The sequence below is a fragment of the Asparagus officinalis genome, chromosome 7, assembly GCF_001876935.1.
Source record: "Asparagus officinalis chromosome 7, Aspof.V1, whole genome shotgun sequence".
Lineage (NCBI taxonomy): Eukaryota > Viridiplantae > Streptophyta > Magnoliopsida > Asparagales > Asparagaceae > Asparagus > Asparagus officinalis.
The window spans coordinates 68,105,509-68,114,341 of NC_033800.1; the positions used below are offsets into that span (position 1 = coordinate 68,105,509).

The 8,833-nt window shown below is 32.3% G+C and overlaps 2 protein-coding genes across 2 annotated transcripts in view; both read left to right on the forward strand.

Moving 5' to 3' along the window:
* LOC109848531 (glutathione reductase, cytosolic-like) overlaps nt 1-595 on the forward strand; it is an 8,632-nt gene extending 8,037 nt beyond the window's left edge. Inside the window, exons 16-17 of the mRNA XM_020418072.1 lie at nt 112-165; nt 267-595. Coding sequence (XP_020273661.1) covers nt 112-165; nt 267-362 — 150 coding nt within the window. The 3' untranslated portion in view covers nt 363-595. The remainder of the gene's footprint in view (nt 1-111; nt 166-266) is intronic.
* Nucleotides 1,080-2,385, forward strand: LOC109848532 (glutathione reductase, cytosolic-like). The gene is made up of 4 exons (XM_020418073.1): nt 1,080-1,234; nt 1,398-1,497; nt 1,887-1,940; nt 2,042-2,385. The coding sequence occupies exons 1-4, from the start codon at nt 1,095-1,097 to the stop codon at nt 2,135-2,137; spliced, it is 390 nt and encodes a 129-aa protein (XP_020273662.1). The 5' UTR covers nt 1,080-1,094; the 3' UTR covers nt 2,138-2,385.

The following is an 8,833-nucleotide window of genomic DNA, read 5'->3' on the forward strand; positions in this document are numbered from 1 at the left end:
AGAGTGTATCTGCCTTTAACCGTATAAAATGTATGTAATCATTAGTGAACATGGATATCCTGAGAACTGATTTTACTCAATAACCCATCATCTCCTTGATTTGCGTTGCAGGGTATTGCCATAGCTTTGAAGTGTGGAGCAACGAAAGCTCAATTTGATAGCACGGTAAACTAATTATTTTTCCATGCACTTTTTCTTACAACCTTAATTTAATCTGGTTTCTGAGACAAATTTACACATCTTGATATTTTATTGTTTTATATCAGGTTGGGATCCATCCATCATCTGCTGAAGAGTTTGTAACAATGCGCACTTTAACTCGCCGTGTAACTGCTGGGGCTAAACCGAAGACAAATTTGTGAAAGTACTACAACATCTCGAAAAACTGTCGCTGGCAGTAAAGTACACCCATACTTCGAGCTAGCTAGCTACAGTTTTGCAATTGCAAATTGTAATAATTGGGTTGACATGGTGTAATATGTTTCATCATATAGAACATCATGGTAGGCATTGTGGCAAAGATTTACGTTGTGTTCATCTTCCACGATGATATTATCTTGGTTCTCGTATACCATATGTGTGAGCTTATTCAGTTGATGTGATGTAAAAGATTCACTTCGCAATACAAATGTGTCCTGCCTTTTCAACTTTCTATTCATTACTCAATACATGTCACTTCTTATGCTGAAACTTCTCTAAATTTATCATAGTTTTTTATAAGTCAAAATGTTCATAATCTTTTCCTTCTACAGTTTGCCCTCCATAGTTTTTTATGGACAAATAAATGCAAATATATACCTCAAACCTTTAACGGAAACAACGAAGTGGATTAAAAACTGCTGGTAATGCATCTGAGAAATGGCAAGCAAGTTTTCTGAATTAAGAAGATATGATATAATTGCTGATACATTTGAGAGATCTCCAATGTATAAAGTGTCAGTATTTGACGTTGACTATGGCTTCATGTTAGAAGTGCTTGTTTCACATAGATGCAATCACCATATATAGACAAATCTACAGATTTACTTTTTGCTTTGATGGTTAATACTTTAAAATGCTCACTGTTATTATTATTATTATTTATTGTTATCATCATGTCATTATTGTTTTCTGGTTGTAGCATTCCCCCTCTCTCTGTTGTTGGCCTCAGTGAACAGCAAGCTATAGAGGAGTGTAAGAGTGACATTCTGGTCTACACCTCATCATTTAATCCAATGAAAAACACAGTATCTGGGTATGTCCCTACATGGAACTTCTACTGCTTGTTACATAAATCCTCATCTTTAAGGAAGATTGATTTTTAGCCTTGTTACATTGAATATTACATTAGCAAGCATTTGCATGACAGTCTCGAGCCTTAGCATTCCTCTTCGTTTTTTTCCCTTTCATGTTTCCAGGAGACAAGAAAAAACGGTTATGAAGCTTCTTGTTGATTCTGAAACTGATAAAGTAATTGGCGCCTCCATGTGTGGTCCAGATGCAGCTGAAATTATGCAGGTATCTTATCAGGGCAACTCATATATATAATTCACCAGAAATTGATGCTTAAAATATTTTTAATAGTCATTAAATAAAGCTAAAGATTTCTTGAGGTAAATAAGCTATAGTTTATTCTCTCTTATACTACACAAAACAGGGTTGAGGGACATACACCTTCTGTGCTTGTGATGGCGTAACCAATTATAACCCCTTCAACTTTTTTTTAGTGCTTGCACCCCCTTGAACCTTGATGAGTTATTTTTTGTCTACACTTCGAGGAAAATGTATTTTATGGTAGAGTGTATCTGCCTTTAACCGTATAAAATGTATGTAATCATTAGTGAACATGGATATCCTGAGAACTGATTTTACTCAATAACCCATCATCTCCTTGATTTGCGTTGCAGGGTATTGCCATAGCTTTGAAGTGTGGAGCAACGAAAGCTCAATTTGATAGCACGGTAAACTAATTATTTTTCCATGCACTTTTTCTTACAACCTTAATTTAATCTGGTTTCTGAGACAAATTTACACATCTTGATATTTTATTGTTTTATATCAGGTTGGGATCCATCCATCATCTGCTGAAGAGTTTGTAACAATGCGCACTTTAACTCGCCGTGTAACTGCTGGGGCTAAACCGAAGACAAATTTGTGAAAGTACTACAACATCTCGAAAAACTGTCGCTGGCAGTAAAGTACACCCATACTTCGAGCTAGCTAGCTACAGTTTTGCAATTGCAAATTGTAATAATTGGGTTGACATGGTGTAATATGTTTCATCATATAGAACATCATGGTAGGCATTGTGGCAAAGATTTACGTTGTGTTCATCTTCCACGATGATATTATCTTGGTTCTCGTATACCATATGTGTGAGCTTATTCAGTTGATGCTAGTTATCCCTGTTAATTTGCAATTGTGAAGCAAGAATTTATAGGTTAGGTATTGCGTGCTATCTTTGTGCATAAAACAAGCCAGTCAGCATAATTTTTAAATCCATTTGTTAAATAGCGTTGGCGGATCAATGCTGATTTGGGTTATTATGTTTTTATTGTGTTCAAAATAATTAAATCAATAAATAACATCAATGGCAGTAACTCGTAATGCTTTGGATATGGTAGTTGGGGAGGGGAGGCTTTAATTTTTTCAATCCGTAACATTCATTGCAATTTCAATGGATGAGATGGTGTGAGGTAGAATTTTCATTATCACAAAATAGTAGTTTTTATAATAATAAACTGTAAAGCAATAGGGTTTTTAGTATATGTGGAAATACTATGTGACATCATCGGGTTTTATCCATTAAAATTGAAATGGACGCAAATGATTAGGGTAATTAGATCTTCTCCGGTTACCATTTAATTGGAGATGATCCGAATGCATAACACAATATATCATTAGCAATTATCACAAAACAACTACTTCACAATATATCATTAGCAATTATCACAAAACAACTACTTCTTCGCTAGCTAGAAGAAAGAGAAAAGTCTTAACAATATTATTGCTACCATCATTATTAACATTGATTTTCAAAAAGAAATACCGAGTAAATACAAGTACACGCATGATACATCCACATCCCTCATATTTTCTCTGAGCAAAATCTGAGAAATATACTGAACATATATATATATCATATCACCATGCGCATTCATTCCGTAAGATTTTCCTACCTTATACATGGTAATTAAATATCTCACACTCCCGTGTTTGACCATAAAATATGAGAAAGATCTCCTACCGTATACACGGTAATTAAATATCAATATGCACACTCTCGTCTTTAATTATAAATATGAGATGTATGCTTGCATCTAAAATGTACAAACAAACAGGGGGAAAAAAATATGGTTATCTCTACGGTTTTCAAATCTTTTCTCGTGGCTCTTCTCCTAGCCATTGCGATCTCGTCTTCGCAAGCCCGTAAGCGCGCGCTCTCTCTCTCTCTCTGTCTCTCATATCCCATGAACAAAACTAATATTTTTTATTTATTTTGCAGGGGTTGAAACGGAATTATGCAAAACCTTTCCTAACTGTAATTTAAGTAAGTGCTATGACGATTGCATGAAAACTCATGCTTCTGATGCGTACTGTGATGAAGGGATGTGTTGCTGCCAATATTGATTGATGAAAGCAATAATTTACACGGAAGTGCTTTATATTGGTTAATAAAGAATGTCCTTTTACTATAAGTCATTTTAAGTTTAATTTCCTTGTACTGCTCTTGAGGGAATTTTATCCCCAAAAAGTATGTTCATTTGAAATAAAGATTTTGTCGCCTGATTTTCATGGCACTGGATTATTGGGTTGGATTAAAAGAATATCACAAAAACATATATATATATGTATAGTTCTATTTATGCGCGACATTAAGGATTGAGTTTGAACCCTCTCCACTGTCAAAAAAATAGTGAAGAAAACACTAATATAAATTGTTAATCATTTAATGCACGGCGATGGACATTTATAATATTAACATCGAGCAAATGCTTTACACACACACAGTTTATACACGTGCAATGCACGTGGTTAAATATCATGATTAAGTATCTTTGACTTATTTCCTAACTAAAATTTGTTCCTCGATTCCATTTTAATAGTTTTTGCTCACTTTTACCTCTAAACTTTAAAATTGTGATAATTTTTTTATGTTTGTTTAAATAGGCTATACCAAATTTAAATTTTTATGTTGATAGTTGAATTGACAGAAAACATATATAATCAGAAGCCAATTTGAATTTCATATTATTTTGATTGACGTGAAACCAAGCTTTACTTGAGAAAGTACAGCGTTGCAAAAATAAAAAATATTGAAATAGTGTTTATACAAGAAAGGTGATAATTTAAAACCAATAAGGCAAGATGATTGATTAAAAATATGCTAAAACGATACAAAAGAGAACATAATGTTTGTTCCTAATTATTGGTAGACTTCATAAAAAATTATAAACTAAAGATTAATGCTAACTCTAGTATACTTTTACATGATAAAAGCATCCACATAAGCATATAAAGGTACTGAAAAAAGTTCATGAAACTGTAAAACCCCGAAAATTTTGAAAATATTATTATAAATAATAATAAATGGGTTTTATTATGATTTGTGATCATTCTGGGATGAATGGATTAGATTGGAATCGATTTGAGATCGATTCGCAGTTTCAGCCTCGGTATCGCGAGTCTACTAAAAACTGATACTATTTTATTTTTAGTAATTTTTGTATTAATCAGATGGACACGAAATTTACGCCATTGATTTTAGAATGTCAAGACCGTACTGTGATTAAAGTTTCGTTGCGTTTTGACAACGAAAACTGAAATACTATTTTGAGACGGTGTCAACTCCGTTAGCATCTGTCATATTTGTATTTTTAATAATTTTTATGTTGATCAGATAAATATGAGGATTACACCATTGATCGTAGAATGTTGAGACGGTCTTGTGGGTAAATTTTTATTATTTTCTGAGAACGGAGATTTGAAACTCAATTTTTAAATAATATAAAATTATAAATATTATTTTTTTTCCTTTTCTTTTCTTCTCTCCACCTACCCCCACCTACCCCCCTCCTATAAAAGCCTCTCCCCCCCTCTTCTTAGCACGCAGAGAAGAGAAAAAAGAGTGAGAAAGAGAAGGGGAGAGAGAGGGAGAGAGAAAGAGAGGGAGAGAGAAAGAGAAAGAGAAAGAGAGGGAGAGAGAAAGAAGGAGAGAGAGAGAGAAAAAAAGACAGAGAGGAAGAAAAGAGAGAAAAGATAGAGAAGACTTTGGCTATTCGGAGAAAAGGAACAGATAGGGAGTCTAATTTCAGAGACCAATAAAGGCAAGTTCATCTCTTTCCAAACCCATCCCCAGTAAATTTTGATCTTGAGGAATATACATGATATTGATGAAAACACATGATATTAATGAAAAGATATGATATTGATAAAAATTGATGAATATACATGAGAATGAAGAAAAGACTTGATATTGATGAAAATTGATGAATAGAATATAAGACCAAATTCCTAAAGACATGATATTGCTAGCTAGAACTATACGTACATGTCCATCGCTGGAAATATTGTTACTATTTATACGTATGGTACTATTCATACATACGGTACTATTCATAAGTACTGTATTATTCATAAGTACTGTACTATTCATATGCACGGTACTGTTCATACGCACGGACTATTCATGAGCACTATTACTATTCATACGTACTGTGGTACTATTCATACGTACTATGGTACTATTCATACGTACTGTTACTATTCATGAGTACGGATACTAGTCGTAAAGAACTGTTGCTATTAGTAAGTACTGCTACTATTCATAATTTGTTATTACAGCAGATAGTCGTGGTTGGTAACCCTGACCATTTACTGGACAGTTTGGCCCAGTTTTATTTTCTGGAGTTTGTTTGCACCGTTTTATGACGCGATCGCGGAGTTTGAGCCGCTCGATGTTATACTTACAGTCATGAATATGACGAAATACGCATTTGAGTATCCCACGGGGATTATGACGAATTGAGATCTATTTACTTGTGAGTTAGTACACCGCAAATGAGACTGCGATGATACCTATTTGTTGATCCGTACGGTGATGCGATGATACCTATTTGTCGATCCGCACTATGATGCGATGATACATATTTGTCGATCCGCACTATGATGCGATGATACCTATTTGTCGATCCGTGTGATGATGCGATGAGTTGGAAGAAGTTCAGAATGATAATATTATAAACTATTTACCTGAGTATTTGACGGATGCCAAAAGTGTTTCTACTCATTGTTGAGATACTTTGCTATACGAGTACACGAGATACATATGCTGATGTCTATTATGATGCTTTACTTTCCAGTTATATTTTGATTGCTTAGTTCAGGGTTAATATTTAGTTATTTACTATCTGAGATATACGGTATATACATGAGGGTTTCCTTGTTTAGATTATTTCGCTCGACGTACTACGTCTCAAGTTGTAAGTTTCTAAATATTAATTCCATTAGATACAGGGAAAATGATCTAGGTAGACTATGCTTAATAAATAGAGCCTCCACTTCATCATCTAGCAGCCCTTTCCCTGGGGGCGGATGGAGGTGAACTTGCTGTAGCGCTCTGACGCTCTTGCTGTTGTTCTTTTTCTTTTAAATTTTCCTTTCAGGCAGCTCAGAGTTCCGGAGAGCCGCAGGATGACGGAGTTTCTAGCATAGTCGTCGTCGCATGATTTATTAGTTGAGACTCCACCGTAGATTTATTTTCACTGTTCAGACATTAGAGTTGTATTCCATTTGTAAAGGCTAGGTGCCTTTGTACGATTTTCAGTTGACTCATGTTGAGACATTTTACATTATTTCAGACTCCAGATGTATTTCAATTTATTTTAGTTCAGACATGATATCATTTATGAGATATATCTTTCTACATCATGTCTATTGTATTTATTTTTCCTTATTTTGCCTATTTTGTACTTTCACTCATAATTGATTTCACTAGAGAATATTACTGTGATTGATGAAACATGTTATTACACGGTGTGGATGCATGGCAGGTTTGACATCTCTGGGTTCACCTTGGACTACAGCCATGTGTGAAAACAGGGGCGTCACAGAAACTCCCTTCTAAAGATTCCTAATTTCACTCAAAATAATTAAACTATTCTATAAAATATTTAGAAAATATTGTCTTTTATTCCATTTGCTTTATTTTTTTATTGAGCTGAGATCAATCCCTCTTATCCTTTATCTTTTTTCTATGAAATTCTTCTAGAATAGTAGCATCATCATCTACGTCGATTGTGACATCAGATTAGAGTTTTATTTTTTGTGCTGTTATCTTTTCTGGGCCCGTTGATTTTTTATCTTCTCATTTAACTTTACAAAGAAGTTGAATGTATTTTTTATATTTAACACAACCTTCTTGAAATATAGACTTTAATTTTTTTTCTATTTCAATGAGAATAAATGTTAATTTCATATATATGATATTCTTTGTGTTCATAATTTACTACTTAAATAAGATTAGGAGCTACCTCTGTTTTTCTCTACGATGAATTCTTATAATGTGCATCCAATAAGAGTTTCTGTTAGTCAATAGTATTTACCTTTGCTACATCTCTGTCATTTTTCATAAAGATCTGAACTAAATACTTGCATTTTTCATTACCATTTTGCCTTAGGTTATAATTAATTTTTAATTTATTTAGTATTTGCTGAATAAAGTATGAAATTTATGAGTACTTACTAATTTTTCTCGTATCTTCTGTTGAGAATTTTTCTATAATTGAGATAAAATTAAATTATTCTTCAATAGAAACCAGTCAGTGTTTATTTGATAGATATGCCTTATGTTAGTGTTAATGTTAATTCAAGTGATTTATGAACGTTTTTTAAAATTTAGATTTGTTTCCGTCACTTTCACATTTTTAATGGAAATAGCTTGATTCTTTTGAAGGATATTTCTAAACATTCTGATAGTTTCTCCATACATAATTCATTGTATTCTTTTACCATATAAATATTATTAGCGTCAGATGTTAATGTTTCTAAATTATTATCAATTAATGCTAAGCTATTATATTATATTTTTTAATTATTTTTATGGATTTAAACTCCTATCAACTAATGTTACTTATGTATTATTGCTACTCCATCTTATTAGTAAAATTATATGAAGTTACTTTGATTTATATAATGACGATAATTTTTAAGCTATTATATATTATTCAAATTTTTTCCTTAAATGGATATTTATAATCAATTCTTATTGCTTTTTTTTTAATCATCAACTTAGACTATTTTTAGATGATAAAAATAGATATTTATATAAGTATATATATGTATAAGTATATATAAGTATACTTTCTCTTATATATATATATATATATATATATATATATATAAAAGAATACCAAACAATTACACTTTTCTTTGCCAAGTTTTAAAATTCTAGCCCTTTTTGTGGTTTTGAACTTTGAGGGTGCGATTTATAATTTTTAAAACTTTAGGAGTGTTTAAAAAAAATTACTTTTATGTTTGGTGGTTGTAACTTTTATGATTCACGTTACTTTTCAGGGTGCGATTTACCACCGACGTCGATGGTAAATTTTAAATGTTAGGATATTTCTTACAACTCTAAAATTTTGTGGGTATTTTTTACAATTATTAAAACTTTGAGTTATATTTTGAAAAATATAGATTTAACGGTCTTCCAAATTTTTTTGGATTTGATGTGTACTGGTTATAAATTTTAAAATTTAGAGTTTTTGGTGATTTTTAAATTTTGAAGGAGTTTTTTTGTAATTTTGAGGTTAACTTTGGCAAATTTTAAATTGTTAGGTGTTTGAGGGTAATC

What these genes read in the sequence shown, in the direction of transcription:
- LOC109848532 (XM_020418073.1), top strand. Translation starts at nt 1,095, where the DNA reads ATGTCATTATTGTTTTCTGGTTGTAGCATTCCCCCTCTCTCTGTTGTT. An exon ending in ATGCAGCTGAAATTATGCAG is followed by an intron (nt 1,498 to 1,886) that starts GTATCTTATCAG and finishes TTTGCGTTGCAG; the next exon opens with GGTATTGCCATAGCTTTGAA. An exon ending in AAGCTCAATTTGATAGCACG is followed by an intron (nt 1,941 to 2,041) that starts GTAAACTAATTA and finishes GTTTTATATCAG; the next exon opens with GTTGGGATCCATCCATCATC.